This window comes from Gouania willdenowi, unplaced genomic scaffold, assembly GCF_900634775.1.
Source record: "Gouania willdenowi unplaced genomic scaffold, fGouWil2.1 scaffold_32_arrow_ctg1, whole genome shotgun sequence".
In the NCBI taxonomy this organism is placed as follows: Eukaryota; Metazoa; Chordata; class Actinopteri; order Blenniiformes; family Gobiesocidae; genus Gouania; species Gouania willdenowi.
The window spans coordinates 1060450-1087779 of record NW_021145091.1 but is presented as its reverse complement, the minus strand read 5'-3'; the positions used below and the strand labels follow the sequence as shown (position 1 = coordinate 1087779).

General features: G+C 38.1%; 2 protein-coding genes across 2 annotated transcripts in view; one reads left to right on the top strand and one right to left on the bottom strand.

Moving 5' to 3' along the window:
- Nucleotides 1-1193: 1193 nt before the first annotated feature.
- On the bottom strand, nt 1194-2678 carry LOC114459554 (SCAN domain-containing protein 3-like). Its single transcript, XM_028441760.1, has one exon. The coding sequence runs from the start codon at nt 2676-2678 to the stop codon at nt 1194-1196; it is 1485 nt and encodes a 494-aa protein (XP_028297561.1).
- A 14035-nt stretch (nt 2679-16713) lies between these two features.
- The window catches only part of LOC114459559 (NACHT, LRR and PYD domains-containing protein 3-like), a 629510-nt gene continuing 618893 nt past the window's right edge, over nt 16714-27330 (top strand). The window contains exon 1 of the mRNA XM_028441764.1: nt 16714-16859. Coding sequence (XP_028297565.1) covers nt 16748-16859 — 112 coding nt within the window. The 5' untranslated portion in view covers nt 16714-16747. The remainder of the gene's footprint in view (nt 16860-27330) is intronic.

Sequence of the window (27330 nt, the reverse complement as noted above, 5' to 3'; positions counted from 1 at the left end):
TTCACAAAGCATTTATTTCCATATTTTCCAGCGTAAAAGATGTTTTTTTTTTCATTCAAAGTTGAGTGTGTGAACAATGTGGGGACTTCCCTCATTGTAACACCATGATTGATCACATGACCAACCAAAGTGGTTCAGATCTCATCAGAGATTACAGTCCTTTGCTTTCCTCTTCCTCCTCTTCTTCCTCTCACTCCTCTGGCTCCGCCTCTGTTTCCAATATTAGCATCCATTGGTCCAAAACAGAAACACTCACCTGTTGTCCTTTTATGTTGAAGCTCTGATTGATAATTGTAAAACTGTGTGACAGGTGTTTGGTCATGTGATCAGTCAGTGAGCACAGTAGAGCAGTGTTTTTCAACCTTTTTTGAGCCAAGGCACATTTTTTTCATTGAAAAAATCACGAGGCACACCACCAGCCAAACATGTTAAAAAATGATACTCTGTAGCCTATATTAACAATATAGCCATTCTCATCAAAGTGTCTTGAATAGGAATCAAATAAACACAAAGAATAAAGGACTTTATCATCATTTGTATTTCTTCTTTCAAATAAAAAGTGCACTTATCATGTCCACTTCAAAAATACAGCTTGAACATAACAAATGAAACAACAATGTGGTCTTAAAGGTAGTAGAAAACGTCAAAGTGTTTTGCAAACTCTAATTCTGTCCAAAATTATTAATTACCAGGAATACAGAAATATCGTGCTTATTATGACAGAAGCAATACTATTTGGGAAAGATTTCACTGTTCTACACTGAGAAATATGAAGAGTTACATGTACAAAATGTCAATCTCAGTGTATTTTACTCACTCAGTGTGAAATCTGTGCCTGTTTGGATGAACAAAGAGCTGATATCCTGGCAGGAATTGAAGAAAGACACACACGAAGCTCTTCCTCAACAGCTCTCAGTCGCTCTCTGTTTTTAGTTTTGATGGCAGTCAGGCTTGAGAAGCTCACCTCACACAGATATGTCGTGAAAAATGGGAGCAATGTCACAATAGCTTTGTTTGCCAGAATGGGGAACTCCTTGGCAGCAGTCAACCAAAAACTGTCCAAAGGTAGATCAGCAAAGCTTAGCTTCAGACCACGATTTTGTCTCAGTTCAGTTAGTTCCTCCTGCTCCTACAAAGTCATGTCCTTTCCAAAAACTGCTGAGCTGTATGGGTCCCTAACCCAGTCAAGGCTATCAGTGGAGGCTGAAGAGAAATAAAATGACATCTTCTCCTTTCAGATGTTTACTAATGATCTCACACAGTGCAGCAGTGTGAACATCTTGCCATTTCTTGGTGAGTGGAAACATTTCAAGGTTGCCACTTTCCACATGTTGTTGCCAGAGGTGCACCTTTGAACGGAAGCCATTTATTTTATCCATACTTGTGAGCAGGTTTTCATTCCGGCCTTGCATTCGTGTGTTCAGTTCATTCAGATGATGAAAAATATCCGCCAGATATGCCAGCCTTGCACACCACTCATCACTTGCAAGCAGTTTTGCGTAATCGGACCCCTCATTTGTCAGAAACACCTTGAGTTCCTCCCGCAGCTCATACACACGGGCCAGCACCTTGCCGCGCGACAACCATCGGACCTCCGTGTAAAACAACAAGGCTTTATGCTCCGCTCCCATTTCCTCACACAAAGACGCAAATATACGGCTTTTCACTGGTCGTGTCTTTACAAAGTTTACCATGCCCACAACATCATCCAACACAGGGGCTAGTTCTGCTGGCAAAGTCTTGGCAACGAGGGCCTCACGGTGTAAGAAACAGTGCGTAACTATCACATCTGGGTTTGTTTCCTTCACTCTGCTAACGAAGCCTTTGGTGCGCCCGACCATGGCTGCGGCTCCATCAGTGCAGACACTCGTGCAGTTTTCCCACTTAAGTCCTCCTTTTTCGAGATACTCTGATGTGACCCGAAAAATTTCCTCTCCCGTTGTTCTTTCTGGCAAAGCTTTGCAAAACAGAAAGTTTTCTCTGATTACGTCTCCATCCACAAAACGCACATTGGCCAAGAGTTGAGCATGTCCACTAATATCCGTGGACTCGTCAAGTTGCAGCGCAAATTTCTCACTGATACGAATCTTTTCCAAAACCACACTTTCGATGTCGGCAGACATGTCATCAATACGTCTGGCAATTGTGTTATCTGAGAGAGGGACTTTGGCTACTTCTTTAACCGCTTCAGGTCCCAGCATCTCATTTACAATGGCTTTGCAGGCGGGTAATATTAATGTCTCTGCCACAGTGTGGGACCGTTTTGATTTAGCTACAAGTTCAGCTACGTGGTAGCTAGCTTTAAGGGCTCTCTCATTTACCTTTGTGGTTTTTCTCATAAATGTTGCCTGTTTCTCCGTGTGTTCAGGCAGGCGAACAAAATACTCCTTATTCTTGTTTTGAAGCGACGGGTGTTTCATTTGGAGATGGCGTTTAAGCTTGCTTGGTACCATAGCACTGTTGGATAGCTTCTCGCCACACACCAAGCACAACGGGATCGGTGTCGTTGCATCCCCGGTGGAAGTAAATCCAAATGAAACATAACTCTCGCTGTATTGCCTCGAGCTCACCGTCTTTGCTTTCTTTCCTCCACTCATACTAGGGCCTTCTTCTGGGTCCGAATTTTGTCCAGGGCCCAGTTCGGAATTGGTATTTTTCTTCTTCAAAAACTTCTCCATCACTGTCACCGTAGTTTCGCTTACCCACAATGCTTTTACCGCCAGCTGTCACTTTCATGCCTCACTAATTCTCTTGTCTCAACGGACAATGAAATTCGCTACCTGCTGCCATCTAGTGTTATGGAAGAGTTTTACATGATTACGCTCTCAAGGTGGGTTCACACCGAACGCGACTGAAGTGACTGAAGCGATGCGATTACATTAAAAATCAATGTAAATGACGCAACGTCAATTTATCCCCCCCTCAGCGACGCGACTTGCATGATCAAAGTTGAAAAATTTTAACTTTTTAAGCGACGTGAAGCGATATCTCCCGTCCTCCACTGTCTGTAGAGCGGAGGCAGCAGCCCCTCCCTCCCGCTCCCGCTTCAGTGTTGACGGCTGCAGCGGAGGCTGTTCTACTTCCTCAAAGTATCAGGTTCAAAATTAAAGCGGTAAATTTCTTTAAAACCACAGTAACTACTGATCAAACACATTCTGAGTGAAGTCATCCTTTAATATCTCTGTTAAGTTGATCATTTAACCGTAGAAGCGGAGCAAGAAGGAAAAAAAAAGACGTCATCAACACTCTCTCTCTCTCTGTCTCTACCCTGTTACCGGGGCCACACACACACACACACACACACACACACACACACACACACACACACACACACACACACACACACACACACATACACACACACACACACACACACACACAGCTCCCTAGTGATCGCGTCGCTGGAGCGATGAAACGATGGACTGACAAAAAAGCACCACTATGTGCAAACTACCGATCAGGGACGATTTAAGGCAACGGCATCGCTTCTGTCGCGTTCGGTGTGCACGCACCTTTAGTCACTACTGCAGCACGGACACTCGACAATGGTATATTATTTGCAGATAATAATTAATATTTTTTCAAAATTTTTTTTTAGACCAATTAGGTGAAATTGGATAATTTCCCACGGCACACCTGACGATCTCTCGCGGCACACTAGTGTGCCACGGCACAGTGGTTGAAAAACACTGCAGTAGAGCAATCAACTTCATAATAATAAATGACAGTGTGTTCCTGGTGAAAACAAGACATTTTGAAAATTGTGCCAATTGCAGACAATTGTGTGTAGTGTTTAGAAAAAAGTGTGTTTTACAACTGAAATGTAAGTGTAAAGCAGGGATTGTGTTTGTATTTTAGCAGAGTTGGTTCAGGGAGGGTTGGTGCATGAGTTCCATGTTGTGTCTCAAATAGCAGTATTTATGTTTAACAACTGAGAAAAACTGTAACTGTGATTGTCCCAAACATCCTGGTGATGTAAAGCCTGATCTGAAGTGTGTTTTTAATGTGATTATTATTACTAGGACTACATTCAAATCTGAAAAGGCTCTGGAACAAAGACAGGTTTAGCTGTTGGTGTATTTAATTACAGTAACTGGTGATGCATCACAGCTGAATGAGGATAAACTGGTTTCATATGTTTTATACTGGGAAGGAATGAGGGTGTGGAGGAGTCCTCACCTCACACACACACACACACACACACACACACACACACACACACACACACACACACACACACACACACACACACACACACACACACACACACACACACACACACACACACACAGTCACAGAGCAGACACACACACACACACACACAGTCACAGAGCAGACACACACACACACACACTGATGAAGAACTGACCAACATCTGAAACAGGAAGGACAGCAGACCTCCAGGAACAAACTCTGCAGAGAAAAGGTTTGAGTCTGTGTGAGAGAGAGATACATTCATGTATACCGTATTTTTTGGATGATAAGGCACACTTAAAATTCTTTAATTTTCTCAAAAATCGACAGTGCTCCTTATAATCAGGTGCGCCTTATGTTTGAAATGAATATGTCAAGTACAACTTAGTACAACTTTGGTAAACTATGAAGCTGCACTGCTTGATGGATTTTTTTCACTTTAGGGCTACCTTAGTCAGGCGCCTCGTGGAGTGATATGTCCCGGTACTGTTTTGTATTTTGTTTCGCTTAATGTGTCTTAATAAGTAATAATAATAATAATAATAACAAACCAGTGCGCCTTATGTATGAAAATAGACCCAGTCAGACCCATTCATTGACAATGCGCCTTATAATCCGGTGCGCTTTATAGTCCGAAAAATACGGTATATAGATATTCTGTCCATGCATGCATGTAAGTATATATACATATGTACATGTACTGTATGTATATATTTATGTACGGATGTACATGTGTGTCTATATGGATACATGTATTTATTTTTGTCATATACAACACAAAAACAGAGACAATTAAAGATAAAATACCATCGATCACAGACAGTTTTTACAAATCGTTGACATTATAATACAGTAAGTGTGTGATATTATAATAATTATAATATTGTGCTATTGGAGGGTGAGGGGAGGAGCCAACAACAAGTTAATAATAGATTAATATGTGGGGGAAAGGCAGGGGCGTAGCACCACATTTTGGGCCCTTGGTACAAACCATCTTGTTGGGCCCCTCCTGTAACTTTTAATATGTACACTTTTTTTCACCTTTAATCTATACTAATATTCTGATATAAGCTTTATTTTTTTTCTTCACATTAACCCAGAAGTTCCCAATATTTTTTGGGTTGTGACCCCATTTTAATATCACAAATGTCCAGAAACTCCAGAGACTTTTTTTTTTCCTAGAATTAGTTTCTGATCATGTTTATTAAAGTGTGTTACACATACAGAGTAGCCAGGATTATATATTTATATACAGTATTTTATTTGAACTAGATTTGTATATTTGAAAAAGTTTACATATCGGAAACTGTTATTTGATATTTATTGTGTGTGATGTGTATTTGAAAAACAATAATTAAAAAAAACTTAAAAAAAAAAAAAATAGAATCAGTTTTTTACCTACTTTTTAATCAGTTACAAGACATATAAACCCCATTTTTATTCCAGGCTGACCCCACATGGGGTCCTGACCTCAAGGTTGAAAAAAACTGCAATAGCCTAATGACTCCATATCCATTGTTTGTATTTAATAAAATATGTTCTACTATAATTTAATAGTTTATTGAATATTGTGTTTGTGACATACTTTTACTACAATTTAAAGGGCAGCTGGTAATTTTTTATTTTTATTTTTTCGGGGGGGGCGGGGTATAACTAACATACGGACAAAGCAAACGTGTACAAAGGTTAATAAAAGGTATATATAGAATGATTAGAATCATAGGGAACCTCTGGCTATACCTATTGAAGACTTAGTGGCAGCAACATGTAGTATTCAAAAAAAGATAACTACATTTATTTTTATTTAATATTTGATGTGCTAAAGGAATGTTCCAGTATTTAAATGTGTGAGTGCCTGTAGCTAATTTCAAACTAAATAATATATTGTCTAAAAAAGATGTGAGTGTTTTAATCTCTGAAGAACTGAGTAAACAGTTGTTTTCCCTCATTTCACCTTCTCTCCCTTTCTTTGACTTTCTGTCCTGGTTTCCTTTTTTGAGGAAAAACATGCTGCTTTCTATCTCCTGCTCCACATCACATCCACAGTTCAGACTGTAGCAGCACATGTGGGTCGTACCATTAGCACTGTTTTAAAGAGGTGGTAGCTAGGACCCTGATGCAGCATGAATAACTGTGATTAATAACCAGTTTATTTTCACACATGGCCATGTTCATTCACATATAAACAATCTAAAAATGTTTTAAAAGCACCCTTGTACACATCCTTGTATATATATATATATATACTGTATATATATATATATACAGTATATATACTGTATATATATACAGTATATATACTGTATACAGTATACAGGATATATATATATATATATATATATATATCCTGCTGGTGAAGCCTGTACATGTTCTAAAAGGAGTAGGAGGAAGTATATAATTATTTGACTACCACATGTAATATCTAGTACTATACATATCATCTTCTTATAATATACACATATTTACTCTATAAATATTTTATTTTTATTTTTTTATTTATTCAGTTTATTTCCGACATGGTTGCATTCACAGAAGTTTTGTTATTTCTTTTTTTTTGTTTTGGACATGTCAAAAAAGGAGCCGAGAGAAGCAGTTTGCTCATCTAGGTCCCGTCCCCTGTTTAAAACACAGAAAATTTACATCAAAGCTTGTCTCTCTGGTAAAACAGTCTTTGGTTTGTTCTTTTTTATGTAGGATTCATACTCATCTGTAGTCAGTGTTGTCTTTTTTTATTCCTCCTCCTCTCCATCATTGTTCGTGTTGTCCTTCTTCCCTGCAGATTTCATTCCCCGCCGTTGTTTGCGTTCATCGTGTTGTTGTGATCTTCTGTTCGTGAAGATTGAGTCAATTGTGTTCATTGACCAGTTGATAAATTCCATCTCGTCGATGTGTTGATCATGTATTCTTGTAAGAATGTGTTCCGAGTTTTTTCTTTATATCTAGTCAAGTTTGCAGCTTGTTTTGTCTCTGCATCAAGGTTATTCCAGCTGGAGATAGCTCTGTTGACAGTGCTGTATTTTCCAATGTTAGATTTAATCCTTTCTTGTATAAACACATTATTATGTCTTAGTTCATAAGCAGTGTGTTTGTATGTGAAACGTTTTTGTATTTGGTGTGGGAGTGTTTTAAGTGATGCCCCAAATGCTAGAATTTGTGTGTTGCAGTGTATTATTTCTTGCAGTTTTAGGTATTTGGCCTTTTCAAATAGTTCATTTGTGTGTGCGTTGTGTGATGCCTTATATAAAATTCTCATTGTTTTTTTTTTAAGTTTAAATAAAGGTTAAAGATATGTTTTGTAGGTGTTTCCCCAGAATTCTGAGCAGTAATTTAAATGTGGCCCAACAAGGGAAGAATAGATTGTCTTCAGTGATTTGGTTTGTAGTATTTGTTATAATTTCTTTGTTTTTAACTACTTGTATGTGCTTTTTCCAGGTCAGTGTATGTACTTTTTCCAAGTCAATATACATATATACAGTATATACACATAACTCATTGATATATATCTATAAAAATTATACAATTCATGTGATCAACTATACATTCATCTGTCCACACATACACAAGTATACACACACATATTTACAATTTTATCCCTTTAACACTTCTGCTTTGAGAAGATAAACTTTATGTATTCATGTTTAAATTGCTTTAAATTCAGATATATATATATATACATACGTACACAGACACATACACAATAGATTGGTAGAAGAGAGGGAAAACGAGAATTACATAAAAATACATTAATTAATTAATAAATTATAAATAAAAGGAATGGGGGCAGGTGCTCAAAGTTAAAAGGGGGCACATGGAGCACTATTTTTAATATTTATTCTGTTTGTGTGAACATCGTTCTATGGCACACTTGGTTTGGCAACATAAACTAGTGTGTGTGTGTGTGTGTGTGTGTGTGTGTGTGTGTGTGTGTGTGTGTGTATAGCTGTGTCTCTGCTATGGATCAGGACACGGTGAAAGAACAACATGAGATCCAGACTGAAGATCAGAGGTGAGACCACGTCAGAGCTCAGCACTCACACCTGTGTACATCAGTGTTACACTGTGTGTGTGTGTGTGTGTGTGTGTGTGTGTGTGTGTGTGTGTGTGTGTGTGTGTGTGTGTGTGTGTGGGTGTGTGGGTGTGTCTGTGTGTGTGTGTGTGTGTTCAAGGACCAGGAAGCAGCTCACACCTGGACCTGGACCTGGACCCAGCTGTGTGTCCTTTAGAAGTGACCAGTCCATGGACATACCCATTGTCTTCAAAGGAGGTCCATCTACTGACCCACAGTGAGTCCACATAAAGAAGGTTGCTGGTTGTCTTCCTGATGGTCCAGGGGCCTCATTTATTGATCCGTTCATAGAACTGGTTCTAAATACGTTCAGACCAATGAAATGTAGAATGTGCACCAGTACAAAAAGAATCAGTATTTATGAAGCGTGTGGACAGAGGTCGTACACACAGCAGTGTTGATTCATCTCTCAGTCCATGTGGACTAAAGTGTTAATCACTTTTCTTTGTTTTCACACTAAATACAGTCACCAACTATTTCCTCAGTCACTAGTTATTATTATTAATAATTATACATTATTATAATTAGTTCACCACCTGATAAACACTAAACTTTTACAGCACATTTTTCAAACACTAACACACTTTAGGACCAATGCTTGTTAACAATATAAAATAAACTGTATTAATCTCTGATCAATGAATGGATCATATACTGTGTGGTAAACAGAGGAGATAAACACGTATATTTATATAAACATATTATTACTGATGGTTTAAACACATGAAGACTGTGATCATCTCAATAAAAAGTACAGGATACTTTGCAGTTTTTTATTTATAACAATCATTGGTGGAAAGTGAAGTCACATGATCTAAACTCTAACACATGTCCATCTGTCCAAAGCACAAATGTTGTTAATTACTGTAAATGACTGATTTAGTCTTTATCACATCATATACAATCATTTAGAACCATCAAAGATCTTATTTTATAATCAAACCTGACATAAATCATTCAAAGTTAAAGATCAGATGTATTTAATGTAATAATCTTTGTTGTTAGTATTGTGTAGTTCAGTGTGTTTCCATGGTAACACTATGTGTTAGTGTTGTGGTTCAATGAGCTTCTGTTGAGACGTGTATGAAGTGTTTAGTTGATGATGAGATTAACTGTTGATCTGAGATCATGATGGACATGTGTTAGAGTTTAGATCATGTGACTTCACTTTCTACCAATGATTGTTAGCAATAAGACACGCCTCCAATTGACCATATATGGTAGCAGCATCACTTTAAGAATGAGTGAACAGTGGATTCTGACACGACCAAAGCTATAAATGTGTGTGTGTGTGTGTGTGTGTGTGTGTGTGTGTGTGTGTGTGTGTGTGCGTGCGTGCGTGCGTGCGTGCGTGCGTGTACTGGTTTTACATATTTTCTACAGTGAAGTAATGAGGGTGTGTTAGAGTCTCAGCATGTAACAAACAAATGGTAAAAACTACTCATGTTGGTGGTTAAAGTTACCAGCAAATGGTTTATCAGGTTATCAGTAAACCTGTGCTTAAAAACAATTTGAATTTGAGTTTTATTTTTGATAGTCTTAGAATAACAAAGCAGAACAAACACTCAATTGTGTAATTCTTCAGCTGAAAGTGTGTAGGTTGAAGCAAAGCTTATAATATACAGTAGCTACCCTATCACAATAAAACTAAACAAGATTCTCTACTAGGGATGTAACGATTCACTCAACTCCCGATACGATTCGATTCACGATACTGGGTTCACGATACGATTCTCTCGCGATTTATTTTACAAAATGGGACTAGACAAATTTTTTTATTGGGAAAAAAACTAGAAAATACTACAATATTTTCATTTCATTTTTCATTGTCAAAAGAATTCCTTGATAAACAATTCAAAACAATGCAATTTAACTAAAAATAAATCTTGAATGAAATAAATAAAGGAATAATACAAATGAAAATGAAGCCTATTAATTTAAATTATGGTTCTATAATAAACAATGCAAAACTGCATAATAGTTCTTTTTCTTTTAAAAGTGCAACTGAAAATGTATTTTGTGCCTTAACAATTGGACTTTAAAAAAAAAAAAAAAAACGTGATTACACTGATTTACGTCATATTTGTTTGGACCAGCAGAGGGCGCTGTTAACACAGTGGTCGGTTGACATGCAGATATCTTGCAGTGAAGAAGAGATGATATGCTAGCAGACAGAACTAATAGAAAAACATGACTTTTACAGATATTCAAGTAATATTACAGATATTCTTTCGGTGCTAAAGGGGTATTGAATCATTTATTAACATATTTAAGAGTAGAAGGCGGCCAAAAAGAAAGTATTAGCAGACTCCGCCCGCCGCCTACACTTGTGGATAGCGCCCTCTGCTGGTTAAAAAAAGTACTGCGATTCAATTTTCAGAAAATCGATATCAACCGTGATACCTATAAATCGATTTTTAACTGCCTTACGATTAATCGTTACATCCCTATTCTCTACATAATATCACACACACAAAACATTATTTTACTTATATTACTATTTTCACAATAAACATTCAATATATATTCTGCACAAATTTTATATATGTAGTTTATACATTCACATCAAACATATATACTGTACATACATACACGGATGTATATGACATGTACATCATATTAATATGAAACTATTTTATATTTATGACACAAATGTCATCAAATACATTTAGAGTGGCAATATATAGTGGTTAGCACATCCGCCTCACAGCAAGAAGGTTCTGGGTTCAAGCCCTGGGGTGGACACCTGGGTCCTGTCTGTGTAGAGTTTGCATGTTCTCCATGTGCTGCGTGGGTTTCCTCCAGGTACTCCGGCTTCCTCCCACAAGTCCATGACTGTAAGGTTGATTGGAGTCTCTAAATTGGATGAAAATGGATGGATGGATGTACATATTATATATTAATGCTGTCCTAGGTAAAATAATTGTTCTTCTTTCTTTATACTTACTAACGATATATGATTTCAAAAGCTTTTTAAACTGGTTTATGTTGGTGCTTTGTTTTATTTCATCCTTTAGACAGTTCCATAATTTAACCCCTGATATTGTTATACTCATCTTTTTCAATGTCGTTCTAGCATATTGTATGTTTAAATGTAGTTTTACTCTTAAATTATATTCTCCTTCTCTCTCTAAAAATCTTTTCTCAACCCTTTTGGAAGTAAACCTTTACTTGTTTTATAAATCACTTGGACAGTTTAGAGTTTGATGAGATCTGGAGTTTTAAATCTGGTGTTTTTAACAATAATCCATGTGTGTGTTCTTTGTATCCTGTGTTATGAATCAGTCTGATGGATCTTTTTTACATTGTGAATAACGGTTGGATCTTCGTCATGTATGTATTTCCTCAAACTTCAAGATAGTAAATTAAATATGGTAAAACAAGTGTACAATAAAGAGTGTGCAATGCTTTTTTTTTATTTATTAAGAATTAGCCTTGTTTTGCCCAGAACAGCAATAGAAATACTCCTCACCATCTTCCCTTTAATGTATTTAATGTGTGACTTCCAGTAGATCCCGTGGTCCAAGATCACACCAAAAAATGTGACTTTGTTCACTCTTTCTATGTTAATATTGTCTATATTTACTTTTACATCTATATATTTTTTTTCTGATTTCCAAATAACATAAAATTAGTTTTTTAGGTTTAATGGTAATTTATTATTTTTTTAGTTTACACATCTCCATAGTGACCATCCTCAAGAGCTGCCATCAGTCCACATCAGTACAAAGCATATTGGTATCATCTGCAAATAACACATATTTTAGTTTTTCACTTACTTTACAAATTACATTCATATACATTATGAAATTTTTTTGCCCCAAAACTGACCCCTGTGGTACCCCACATATAATATTTAAACAACATGATGTGTTCTGTTATATCTGTACAAACCGTTTTCTGTTACATAAATAACTTTTTATCCAGTCCAAAACATTACATTACATTACCCCTTTTCTTTTTTTTTTATAAGTATATTGTAGTAAACTGTATCAAACGCCTTCTTTAGATCTGAGAACACTCAATACCAGGTTATTTTTTATTAAATCTATTAGTGCTTGTGCTGTTGACGGATTATTCCTGAAACCAAACTACCTATATGTTAATAATTCTTTTTTTTTTTTTTTTTTACAAAACCATCAAATCTAATTATAAATATGATAAATTGATAAAGCGTTGCCTCGGCTCCTTGTGACAGTGAGACATATAATAATAATAATAATAATATATTACATCAAAGACGAAACAGGCAAACACATATGACACCAATCCATGTACTGATTGTTCTTTGGTTATTTAGTTTCGATTTTTTTTTTTTTTTTCAAGTATTATGAAGTTTGTTTCCAATTTGATGGTCACTTGGTACCAGCAACAACTGCTGGATTTTAACGGTATTGCACAAGTTACAAGTTTAAATATTACAGATTGCATTCTCCAAATGTGTTCCAAAAGTCACATGCACAGAGACAGCCAATAGAATGTCCTGGTTTGATGACACACACATACGGATGTTAATACAGACACAGAACAGATTACATACAGACAACTATGTTTACAAATACTTATTCTACACTCGGATTGAAATACAGACACAGAGATCAAAATACAGACACACAGATTGGATAAAACACACATAAATAGTTTTGTTGCAAAAAATTGCCCCAATTCACTGTTCTACCACTAGGTGTTTATATTATATTTAGATTTACACCTGTTTCTACACTCACACACAACTTTATCAATAACATATTTTGATTTGAATGATCTGTGCTTATCAACATGTAATAAATGAGGCTTCAGGTTCTTCACACTCACAACTCTGTATGTGTTTGAACCAGAACTGAGCCCAGACTAAGTGGACCTGGACCAGGACCTGAACCCAGTTGTGTGTCCTTTAGAAGTAACGAGTCCATGGGCAGACCCATTGACTTCAAAGGACAACAATCTACTGACCCACAGTAAGTGAACATAAATAAGGTTGTTTGTTTTCTTCCTGATGGTCCAGGTTCTTCACACTCCACACTGATAAAGCATAAGTAAACATGACTCATCAGTTTTGATGGACTATATTTGTTATATGAAATGGTGTTGATGTAAATCTCAGCAAACAGTGGAAGGTGAAAGAGAAAAGGCTTTGTAGGAATGGTCTCCAGTGTGTAGGTGAGTCTTAGACAGCGTGTGATCTTCAGATTTGTGAAGGATTGAATACAAATAAAGCCTCAGTCCAACAGACTTGTTCTCCTATTCCACGCATCACCAAATGGCGGACCTCAGTCCGGACTCGGACCGAGTGATGGTTCTGTCCGGACCCGTGAGCCGTGACCAATCTCTGATAAATTTACGAGAATAGACGATTTTCATGGAGGATTTTTTCTGACGGTCTGAACTATAGACGGCGGGCGCTGCTACTCGAGTCAATACGGCAATTGCTTCACTCCGTTGAGCCAATCAAATCCTTTGTTTACCCTGCACGGCCGGCGCACCAGAGCAGAGAGGAAGAGACATGGCTTGTTCCAAAAGAAGGAAGGTCGATGCGGAAAACCGTTGTTTTAAAGATGAATGGACGGAGAAGTTTATGTTCATTCTTCCGGCAGGCAGTTCAAAACCAGTGTGCCTCATATGCTCCGAAAACGTCGCATTAATTAAAAGTGGCAACGTGAAGCGGCACTACGAAACAAAGCACAGCTCGTTTGAGCAAAGTTTTCCCCTGAAGTCCGAGCTGAGGGCAAGCAAAATAACCGAACTGCAAGCCCAGTATGACAGGTCTACCCGACTCATCACGCATACATTTACAGCCCAGCAACGTGCAAACGAATGCTCTCTAAAGGTATCGTGGATTTTGGGGCAACAAAAAAAACCATTTAGTGATGGGACAGTTGTGAAGGAGTGCTTAAATGCTGTTGCTGAGACATTATTTGAGGGGAAACAAAAAGACGAGATGTGTGAAAAAATCAAACAAATCCCAATGTCAGCTTCAACAGCAACCAGAAAATCTGAAATATTAGCAGATGATGTATTGGCACAGCTTGATGCAGCCATTCAGAGTGCACCATGCATTTCTTTGGCAATTGATGAATCTACAGATGTTACTGATAATGCCCAGCTTTTGGTGTATGTGAGATTTTTTCACAAAGATAAGAGGGAGCTCTGTGAGGACCTGCTGGGTGTAACACCACTTGAAACACACACAAGAGGAGAGGACATATATGCAGCAATAAAAGAGATGCTGACAAAGAGGGGCATAGATCTGAAGCAGGTTGTCTCTGTCACCACGGATGGTGCCCCTGCCATGGTGGGAAAAGAGCGGGGGGCTGTGTCCCGGATGAAAGAGGACAACCCAGATCTTATTGCTTACCACTGTCTCATCCATCAGACTGTTCTGTGTGCCACTCTATCAGAACATTTTGCTGAAGTAATGAACACAGTGATGAAACTCATCAACTTCCTTAGGGCATCCTCATCCCTTCAGCATCGCCTCCTGAGAGAATACCTGGAAGATGTTGAGGCAAATGCCAATGACCTGCTACTGCACAACAATGTAAGGTGGCTGAGTAAGGGCAATGCACTGGGACGTTTCTGGTCTATTCGAAAAGAAATAGAAGCTTTCTTAAAGCAGGTCAAGAGCCAGAGAGCAACACCGTTTTCACTGTTTCTGCAAGATGAGCACAAGATGGATATGGTTGCTTTTTTGGTTGACATTACATCACATCTTAATGAGCTCAATTTAAAGCTGCAGGGCCAGAACAATTCAGTTGCTGATTTGATGACAGCTGTTCGCTCTTTCCAGAGGAAGCTGGACATTTTCAAAGAAGATATTGAAGGAGAGTGTGAACACTTCCCAAAACTGCAGGAACAGATGCAGGGTGAGAGAGATGTTTCTCCCTATGTTGACTTCATCAACAAGCTGATTGAAAACTTCAGTAACAGGTTCAACAGCTTCTGCCTTGGGCCACAGCTCCTCCTGCTAATTCAGAATCCTTTCCTGATCAGAGAAGTCAGAGGATTTTCAAAGGAGGTGACACAGACATTCAAGTGGGCACATGCAGGATCTCTACAGCTTGAGCTGATTGATCTGCAAGGAAATGATGCATTAAAAGAGCATTTTGAGGCAACTGACCCTGCTACCTTCTGGCTACAGACTGTGTCTGAGACTGTGTTCCCCGGTCTAACTAAAGTAGCACTGCACACCTTGACCATGTTTGGATCTACTTACAGCTGTGAGTCAGCCTTTTCCACCATGAACATCATCAAAAACAAGTACCGTTCTAGGCTGACCAATAGTCACTTACATGTCTGCATGAGGATGGCCCTGACTCCATTCCAACCCAGATTTAAATCATTGGCAGGGCAGTCACATGCCCATTTTTCTCATTAAGAGAAAAAGAACAATCAAAAGAGAAAGGTGATGTCCAAGCTCTGTTCTCATTTTTTTCCCCCTAAAAGAGCAATTTATTATTTATTATGTTCTTAAGATGTTGACCTGTCAGTTTTTTAGGCTGGGACCTCTTTGATTTAAGAAAAATGTAGTCAGTGCTCTGTTTGCTCTTGTTTTGTCCCTAAAAGAGCCACTTTTTATTTATTATTTCCTTTAATTTAAGAGAAAAAATGGTTATTAGGCTCTGTTTTATTTATTTTATTCTGAGGTTTCTGTTTTCTTGAAAAAAAGGCCTTAAATTTATTTGCCTGCAGGACTACTTTTATTTATGGTAAAAGAGCGAGTTTACTATACAAGTTCACTCTGTTAAAGGTTTCCTGCATTGACAATAAATATTATCGAAACCATATGAAAATGTGTGTTGAAATGAAAATGTTCGGACCTTTTACTTGGAGGAAATTCTAGTAACTGGACCTCGGTGGCTTTTAATTGAATACCCCTGTCCTATTCAGTGGAAACATGCTGAGATGTTCCACACGTGAGCTGAGCTCCAAAGGCTGCTCCACACTCACTGCACTGTGGCTCTGCAGGACATCACCCACTGTTACTGATGTTCACATGATGTTAGCAGAGCTTCCTGTGCTTTCCTCCAGCTGCTCCTCAGCATGTCTGAGTGTCTGTGTCTTCTCCACAGCAGCTTGGAGGGTGTGGACGGTTCCTCTGGAGCTGATCCTGACTCCATCTTTACGGTGTGTACGTCTACAAAGACACTGACACACTGTCAGCCTGTGATCAAACCACTGTACACACACACACACACACACGCACGCACACACACACACACACACACACACACACACACACACACACACACACACACACACACACACACACACACACACACACACACACACACACACACACACACACACACACACACAGACACAAACACACACACACACACAGATGATTGGAGCAGGCCTTCACTCATCAACTTTAATGTGTTTGTGTTCCAGCTACTGGAGGACAACATCATCAGCTTTGTTAAAGCTGAACTCAAACACATGCAGAAGATTGTGGATGGAGATGATCCAGAGTGCTCAGAGAGTCAGATGGAGGGTGAAGATGAGGAGCAGAGGAGGAGCAGGGAGGCTTTTCTGAACATCACACTGTATTTCCTGAAGAGGATGAAGCAGGAGGAGCTGGCTGAGCATCTGCAGAGCAGTAAGAGCATGTGAACATCTTCACAGTGAAGAACATCACATGAAGGACACAAAGCTGGCTTTTCTTTTTGAAAACACAATTCAATTAGTCACATTTAATCTGAGGAACCATCCAGACTGAGAACATCACGCACTTTGATCTCCAATGTTCAAACCTGCTCTGACTTCTCCACTCTAACATTAAGTTTGTCTTCATTCAGGAACAAAGGCTCATCAATACAAACGTGAGCTGAAGTCCAAGTTGAAGAAGAAATTCCAGTGTGTGTCTGAGGGCGTGGCTAAAGCAGGAAGTCCAACCCTCCTGAAGGAGATCTTCACAGAGCTCTACATCACAGAGGGAGGGGGTGGAGAGGTCAACCAGGAACATGAGGTCATACAGATAGAAACAGCATCCAGGAGATCAGACACAGCAGAAAGAGCCATCACACTAGAAGAGCTCTTTAAAGCCCCTCCTGGAAGACCTCGACCAATCAGGACAGTGATGACAAAGGGCGTGGCTGGCATTGGGAAAACACTCTTAACACACAAGTTCACTGTGGACTGGGCTGAAGACAAAGCCCAGCAGGAGGTCCACTTCACATTCCCACTAACCTTCAGAGAGCTGAACGTGCTGAGGGGGAGGAGCTTCAGCTTGGTGGGACTTGTTGATTACTTCTTCTCTGGAAGCAAAGAAGCAGGAATTTGCAGCTTCCAGGACTTCCTGGTTTTGTTCATCTTGGATGGTCTGGATGAGTGTCGGCTCCCTCTGGACTTCCTCAGCACTCAGACCCTAACTGATGTTTCAGAGTTCACCTCAGTGGAGGTTCTGCTGATAAACCTCATCAGAGGAGAACTGCTTCCATCAGCCCTCCTCTGGATAACCACACGGCCTGCAGCAGCCAATCAGATCTCTCCTGAGCATGTGGACATGGTGACAGAGGTCAGAGGGTTCACTGACCCTCAGAAGGAGGAGTACTTCAGGAGGAGGTCCACAGATGAGGAGCAGGTCAGCAGGATCATTTCCCACATCAGGACGTGTCGTAGCCTCCACATCATGTGCCACATCCCGCTCTTCTGCTGGATCACTGCTACAGTTCTGGAGGACGTGTTGAAGAGCAGAGAGGAGGGAGAGCTACCCAGGACTCTGACTCAGATCTACAGCCACTATGTGGTCCTTCAGAACAAAGTCAAGATGGTGAAGTTTGATGGAGGAGCTGCCACAGATCCACACTGGAGTCCACAGAGCAGGAAGATGATGGAGTTTCTGAGAAAACTGGCTTTTGAGCAGCTGCAGAAAGGAAACCTGATTTTCTATGAGAGTGACCTGACAGAGTGTGGCACGGACCTCAGAGCAGCCTCAGTGTGCTCAGGAGTGTTCACACAGGTCTTCAGAGAGGAGAGCAGCCTGTACCAGGACAAGGTGTTCACCTTCATCCACCTGAGCCTTCAGGAGTTTCTGGCCGCTCTTCATGTCTATCAGACCTTCATCAGCTCTAAAGTCAACCTGCTGGAACATCAACCACAGAAGAAGAAGAGCTTCAAGATGTCTACAATTCAAAAACCAACTCTGAACCTTCTCCACCAGAGTGCTGTGGACGCGGCATTACAGAGTCCAAACGGACACTTGGACTTGTTCCTCCGCTTTTTGCTGGGTCTTTCACTGCCGACCAATCAGAGGCTCCTACAAGGCCTGCTGACACAAACAGGAAGTGACTCACAGAACAATCAGAAAACAGTTGAATACATCAAGAAGAAGCTGAGTGAGAGTTTGTCCACAGAGAGAAGCATCAACCTGTTCCACTGTCTGAATGAAGTGAATGATCACTCTCTGCTGGAGCAGATCCAACAGTCCATGAGATCAGGAAGTCTCTCCACAGAGAAACTGTCTCCTGCTCAGTGGTCAGCTCTGGTCTTCATCTTACTATCATCACAAGAACATCTGGATGTCTTTGACCTGAAGAGATTCTCTCCTTCAGAGGATACTTTTCTGAAGCTGCTCCCAGTGATCAAAGCCTCCAAGAAAGTTGAGTATGTGACTTTAGAACATGTCTTTAATTCTGTCACAGACAAACATCTGTAAGGTTTCTCTATTTCTTCATCAGGTTGAGTTCCTGTGGTCTCTCAGAGAGAAGCTGTGCAGCTCTGTCCTCAGTCCTCAGCTCTCAGTCCTCCAGTGTGAAACATCTGGACCTGAGTAACAATGATCTGCAGGATTCAGGAGTGAAGCTGCTGTGTGAAGGACTGAAGAGTCCTCACTGTAAACTGGACTATCTGAGGTCAGTGGGATCACATGTACCATCAACATTGTCCTGTTCCTCGTCTCCTCACTTGTTTCCTGAGTTGTGGATGTTTTTTCTGAATCCAGTCTGTCAGGTTGTGTCATCACAGAGGAGGGCGGGGCTTCTCTGGCAGCAGCTTTGAGCTCCAACTCCTCCAGTGTGAGAGAGCTGGACCTGAGCTACAACCATCCAGGAGACTTAGCAGTGAAGCTGCTCTCTCAGAGACTGAACACTCTGAGGTGAGACACATCACAGCAGCTCATCACATGCTCACATCAATCCCCATCACATGTGTGACAGAGAGCTGTATCAGAGGAATGTGATGAAGGTGTGAGAGGTGGGACACTAAAGGAGGAGGACTGGGACAGGTTAGAGGGATGAAGGACAGAGATAAGAAGGTAGTGAGGAGTGAGGAGAGGCTGATGGAGAACTATGAGGAGCTGATGAAGGAATGAGAGAGAAGATCAGAGGAGGTGGAACCAATCAGTGAGGATTGTGTTCATACAAAAATATAAATATATCTTATGAAATTACATCTAAATCTTTTCTCTGACACAACAAAAGTTAGGGATGAACTGAAATGTAAATTACTGGTCGAAAACCTAAATAACATTACATTTCCAGCTCTAAATGTTACTAACCACTAAAATAAAACATTGCAATTGTCTAAATTATTACCAATGTTTCAAATAATCAATCAATTAAAAGGTAGGGGAGGGGATTTTTTCCAGAAATTATTTTTAAGTTTTTGGTTGAAATTGTCTTAATGTTCTGACATAAATTAAGTTCTTATGTGCTCTGAAAAAGGAACAAAAAAAATCCATCAAGTGTAGCAGCTGTAAACCTGTAAAAACTTTGACCAATAATAAAATTATAAATTAAATTATATAAAAATATTTTTTTTATTAACCAATCACGTCTTTCTGTCTCCGTGCTGGTTCACCACCCCTCGCGTGCACAAGCCCACACTAAAAGTGGTGACGAACTTAAAACAGAGTTTTTAGTTACATTTTTTAACCCACCACCCGTAACTTTTTATATATATTAAAAAATAAATAAATCATAATTAAAGTGAAACATAGACTAAATCAAATACTTATCCAATGGTTTCTGTTCTCAGCTGGTGATGTCTGTATCCTGTGAACAAGAAACTACAACATTTATATACATTTCAAAGGTTGATTATGATTTTTTTTAAATAATTCAAATAATAATTTCTATTTAATTCTATCCATCTCTACTGATATTTATATAGATTACAAGGAACAGATTTTTGATTGTATTTATGTCTTTATTATCTCTCTAAAGAGTCCTAGTTAAATCTATAGACCACGTACCATGTACAGTTCAGCCCCCCCACCTTTGATTAGACGTTTTAGGTGGTGAGGTTGTTTTTATAACCTCAGGTGATCAGCCACTGTTCTGCATTCTGGGCCAGGGTCTATACAGTATATATGATTCCTCAATATATGAAATAATGTTATCCATGTCTGTTATTAAGATCATTTGTTTATTTACCTTTTAACTAAAAAATATGACTTTTATTCAAGCTGCAACTGTAAAGTGTTGTGGAGTGTTACAAAAAAATAAAGTCAATCAACTCTAATCATCAAAAGATAGAAAACAGTATGAAATCTGTATTTATGATATCCAAAAGTTATTCTAATTGTAAATTAAAAAATATCAACGTATGACCAACAAGAAAAAGTTTTTAGTAATTCCTTAAATAGAAAGATCCTAACCCATCTTAAATTAAAACTATTTAAAGAATTAAACAATAACTGGTATGTATGTATGTATGTGTGTATATGTGTATGTATGTGTGTATGTATATACAGTATGTGTGCAAACAGCTATCCTTCTATCACATGATCACTCACTCAAAGACACGCCCTGGTACATTTTTCACTCACAACACGTTTCTCTCAGTTATACATAAAGTGTCATCATCCATCAATCAATCACTCTATGACACGCCCACTGGCACACTCACACTCATAACACGTTTCTCCCATACATACAGCGTGTCATCATCCTTATTCATTCACCCACACATACATACAGTCTGACCCTACATGGGGTCATGGGGTCAGACTGGAATTAAAATGGGGTTCAAACGTCTAGTAATTGGTTAAAAAAGTAGGTAAAACTCATTAAGAATTTATTTTAAAAGTTTTTTGAATTATTGTTTTTCAAATACACAATACAAATACAAATACAGTAAATATCAAATTTCTGTATCCTGTACTTTAACTTTCTTAAATAAATAAATCTAGTTCAAATAAAATATAGTATATAAATATCGAATCCTGGCTACTCTGTATCTGTAACACACTTTAATAAACATGATCAAAAACTAATTCTAGAAAAAAAATGTCTCTGGAGTCGCTGTACATTTGTGATATTAAAATGGGGTCACGACCTAAAAAAGGTTGGGAACTTCTGGGTTAATGTGAAGACAAAATACAGCTTATATATAATACTAGTATAGTTTCCGGGTGAAAAAAAGTGTACATATTGAATATTACAGGAGGGGCCCAACAAGATGGTTTGTACCCAGGGCCCAAAATGTGGTGCTACGCCCCTGGTGCACACTCACAGCCAGGGTCTGTAACGCACAGACATCATCAGTTCTCAGATGAATATATGCACTATTAGCTAAACTTCACAATAACACTATAACAATGCAATAGATTAGATCAGCTGACATGAACCTGAGTCACTGCACCATCTATGTTTATGTCACGTGATTCCAAAATCCTTTTATGCACACCACAAGGAAATAATCTGACTATTTAAACGTTATTTAACAACTCTCCACATCCATTACACACAGAACACACAATCATAATAACACAATCCATCTCCATCACCACCACCTTGTAAAAATACTGTAGTGTGACGTTAAACTGTATGAATAGATATGAAAGTGTACGGTGGCACCATGCTCTTACTTTGAGCTGCAGAGAGGGTTGCCATGGTTACAGGTGTCCAGATGTGGATGTGTGCTCTTGGGGCGTGGAGATAAAGTCTCTCATGAGGGGACGAATGTCCAGGGAGTTCAGAATCTGTGTGTGGGCGTGCATCAGAGAAAGGTGTGAGAGTCTTTTCTGGGTCATGGTGCTGCGTACCCATGTCTTCAAAAGTCAACGTTAACCTGTGTTGATTAGTACTAAAATAATTACATTCAAATACAAAATACACGTAATAGCCTACGTGTGTCAAAATCATTTCCCTAAATATTCATAAGGAATTTATAGATTGTGCTAAATGTTTTTCATAGGTTACATTTAATCGCCTACATTCTGGCCAATAGCGGGTGCTGCAACACCCCCAGCACACCTACTTCCTGTGGTCCTGCTGAATTAAGTCAGTTTTCTTCAGAAAAACTCCATCGTGTTCCCAGCATATGGTTGGTGTTTAGTCTGGAGATGCTGCTGGAGATGGGAGGGCTTTATGGCGCTGTTAGCTAGCAGCTAGCCACATAAAAAGCACTGGGCTAACGGAGGGTCCTGTGAAGTGCAGGTGAAGCCCATCCCAACATACTTTCTGTGATTCAGCTTTTTTCTTCTGCATCTTTAGCCGAAGACGCTTTTTGAATTTTATCATTTTAGTTCATGTTATTATCATCATTTTTATCATTATCATTTTTAAAAGAAAATACATGTTTTAAAATCCACATTTTTTTCATGATTTTATTTGTACATTTTCCACACTCAATCTCTCACGCACCCCTGCAGTGCTGTTACTTACCCTAGGGGTTCATGTACCACATTTGAGAAACGCTGATTTAAATGACATAAATATTTCAGTCGAATAAATCTGTTACAGATATAAACGACAAAACTATGAAGCATTAGATTTTACATATTTTATAAATATTTAGTTACTGTTGATAAAACTGACCTAATATACAGTATATATATATATATATATATATATATATATATATATATATATATATATATATATATATAATAGTGTATATTTTAGTTTTTATTAGTCAGTGAAGATAAAAATATATGTTGATATAGTTTTTGATAACATGTATTTTTTTTTAAATTAGTCGTAGTTTAGTTATTGTCACTTGAAAAACTTTAATCAACAAAAACTATGATGAAAATGTTTAATCGACTAAATAAACAGTGGAAAGTGCAAACCTCCACCAAGCTCTGAACCTCCTTTTCACAGATATAATCAGTTATCAATGATCAATGATCCTGATCATGGTACCATGATCATTAACACTTTAGAGGCTTGGAACCACATTTATATCCCATTAATAAACATCCAGTAGGTCGTATGGACACACTTTAAAAAAAGAAAATAAATCAATGAAATAAACAATCTGGATCTGATCTGGATGAAACTCAGCGGGATCATTGATTAACCAACCCAATATAACTGAGTCACATTTTATACAGATCCATCAATTACAAACCCAGATATGAATTATTATGATGATGAGAGATAGGCATTTTTTTTATCTCTGAAACTGATCAGAATCAGTTTATTGATCAGGAGTCCCTCTGGCAGCTGAAATCTTTCCTCCTTGGTGGAGGTAATAAAGCAGATGAAGTGTACGGCAGAGGTTTGAATCCTGTCAATAATGTGATTATTATTATTATTATTATTATTATTATTATTATTATTATTATTATTATTATTATTAATAATAATAAATGAATGTCTTTCTCCCACAGACTGAGTTCCTGTGGTCTCTCAGAGAGAAGCTGTGCAGCTCTGTCCTCAGTCCTCAGCTCTCAGTCCTCCAGTGTGAAACATCTGGACCTGAGTAACAATGATCTGCAGGATTCAGGAGTGAAGCTGCTGTGTGAAGGACTGAAGAGTCCTCACTGTAAACTGGACTCTCTCAGGTCAGTGAGATCACATGTTCCATCAACATTGTCCTGTTCCTCGTCTCCTCACTTGTTTCCTGAGTTGTGGATGTTTTTCTGAATGCAGTCTGTCAGGTTGTGTCATCACAGAGGTGGGCGGGGCTTCTCTGGCAGCAGCTTTGAGCTCCAACTCCTCCAGTGTGAGAGAGCTGGACCTGAGCTACAACCATCCAGGAGACTCAGCAGTGAAGCTGCTCTCTCAGAGACTGAACACTCTGAGGTGAGACACATCACAGCAGCTCATCACATGTTCACATCAATCCCCATCACATGTGTGACAGAGAGCTGTATCAGAGGAATGTGATGAAGGTGTGAGAGGTGGGACACTAAAGGAGGAGGACTAGGACAGGTTAGAGGGATGAAGGACAGAGATAAGAAGGTAGTGAGGAGTGAGGAGAGGCTGATGGAGAACTATTATGAGCTGATGAAGGAATGAGAGAGAAGATCAGAGGAGGTGGAACCAGTCAGTGAGGATTGTGTTCATACAAAAATATAAATATATCTTATGAAATTATATTTTAATTTTTTCTCTGTCACAAGTTATCAAGTCAAAAAATTAGGGATGAACCGAAATGTAAATTACTGGTTGAAAACCCAAATAAATGATTGCATTTTTAGCTCTGAATGTTACAAACCACTAAAATTAAAACATTGCAATTGTCTAAATTATTACCAATGTTTCAAATAATCAATCGATTAAAGGCAGGGTAGGGGATTTTTTCCAGATACTCTTCTTAAGTTTTTGGTTGAAATTTTCCTAATGTTCTGACAGAAATTAAGATCTTATGTTCTCTGAAAATGGAACAAAGAAAATCCATCATGTGTAGCAGCTGTAAACCTGTAAAAACTTTGACCAATGAAAATGTGGCCACACTGGCCTGTCGTTGCCCGATTTCATTTGATCTCGGAAGCTAAGCACGTCTGGGCCTGGTTAGTAGTTGGATGGGAGACCACAGAGAATTCCAGATGCCACTGTGGGGTGGCAGTCACCCCAGTGGTATCTGTCATTGTGTCCTTGGGCAAGGCACTTCATCTACATTGTCTAGTATGAATGCAGTGTGTGAGTGAGTGTTGGTGGTGGTCGGAGGGGCCGATGGCGCACTATGGCAGCCTCGCTTCCGTCAGTCTGCCCCAGGGCAGCTGTGGCTACAATAGTTGCTTACCACCACTAAGTGTGGAGTGAAAGAGTAATGCCTTAATTCTGTAAAGTGACTTTGAGTGTCTATGATAAAGCGCTATATAAAATCGATGCATTATTATTATCAAAATATATTTTTTATTTATTTATTAACCAATCACGTCTCTCTGTCTCCCTGCTCGTTCTCCACCCCTCGTGTGTACGAGCCCACACTCAAAGTGCGTCATTGGTGACAGACTTAAAACAGAGTTTTCAGTTATGTTTTTTAACATACAGTATATAATGATAAAGTTTAGTGTTTACTTACTGCTGAATGAGACGACGTAGTTTCTACACAATACAAACAATGAGCTTAGATCCACTTCTGCAGCAGCGGTGCTAATGCATGTGAGTGAGACGGAGCACAGAGGGGAGGGGGGTAAGCTACATTCAAAATCATGCTAGCTTTCTAAAATCACCTACCCTGCCTTTAAAATATGAAAATATTTATTTAGCGCTGACATTCCAATAATGCATAATATAAAATAAAATAATAAAATGTTTAACTTGACCCACTCATACAATTATTAAAACAGAAATATGTATGTTTTAAATCTATTTCAAACTGTAGACTTACGTTATAAATATCATTGTTTAACAATTGTTAGAGTTTTTGAGCTAACTCTGGTGTTCAGTACCTGAGATTTCATACAGAGAGACATAGTCAGAGGTTTTGCTGAATCAATCAATCAATTTATTAGAGATGAACAGAAAATGAATCAACAAGTCATAACAAGTCAATAGAAGAACAGACACTCATCTAAAACACAGCTGTGGTCCTCAGGGTCTGCTCACTCCCTGGACCCCAAACATAGATTTATCAGTGTTTTTATATATTTAGAAATCAAATGATCAGCTCCTTGTAATTAGTTAAAGATGTCATTAACTGGTGATTTAAAGCAATACAAATTATGTTTAAGATTTATTTATTTATTCATTATTATTGATCATTTAAGGGTCTATGTTGTTTATTTGATTTATTTAGATATATAGAACATGAGTTGTTTAACATGTTTTAAGTTTAATTTTAAAATATAATTATTCTTATTTGTAAATTATGTACACTTTGTGCATTTTGTGTCAAACTGACATTTTAGTGTTAATCTGATTGTCTTGTTTATATCTGATTTGTCTCTTCGTTTACATACATGGTTGTGTTTTTTTTAGATTTAGATTAAGTTGAAATCAGATGTTCTGAAACTGTTTGTCCTTGTTCTGAAAATGACAGCTAACAAGTTGATCTGAATATATTTTATGAATAGATTTATTGAGTATAAATATATTTAATTATAGTATTACACACAAAAAGAAACCATGAATAATAATCCATTCTATTCTAACGTTCCCTTTCTTCACACTGTTTAACAGTGTAACTTAATAAAATTATGAATAAGACAAAATATTTAATTCAGACTATGTTTTAATATGTTATATTAACGTTATTTGGAAATTATAATATCAGGTTACTTAAAGTAAGCTTGTTAATTTATTTAAATGTTATTTTTCCTTTAATTTTATTTCAAGTTATATTCCTATTTTGTTTACCATTGTTAGAGTGGGACAAAAACTTTTATTTAACTTTATTACATTTATTTGGATTTACTGTTAGACTGTGTTTTAATATAAGAAAAAAGTTATAAGTAGAACAGAACAGAATACAAACATGATTTGTGTTTAAATTGAATATACATAGTAAACTTGAAATAAGCCACTTATATTTATCTGTACAAACAATAACTGAATACATGATCATCAAAATCAATCTTATAAAACATCACATGATTACAAAAGGTGTTGTAAGAATTATTCAATACAGATTTTATAATTTCTTTATTACATACAACCACATAGTGTGGTGAGTCTATGATTGCTATGTAGTGTGTGTGTATTTTATTTTAATATCACTTCTCTTTCCATGTGAATGTGAAAACCCACAGCAGGAACCTTAACTGATTGATTGATTGATTCTTATTTCTTAGTGAGGAAAAATACATTCACGGTCCTGCCTGCCCACAGCGACCAATCAGGAAATGACTTTCAGAAATTATTATCAATCTTTATCAAATTTATATGGAAGCTTTTGAAGCACAAACGACAAAAACACGTGATCACCCTCTAATATAAACTGTGTAGAAATAA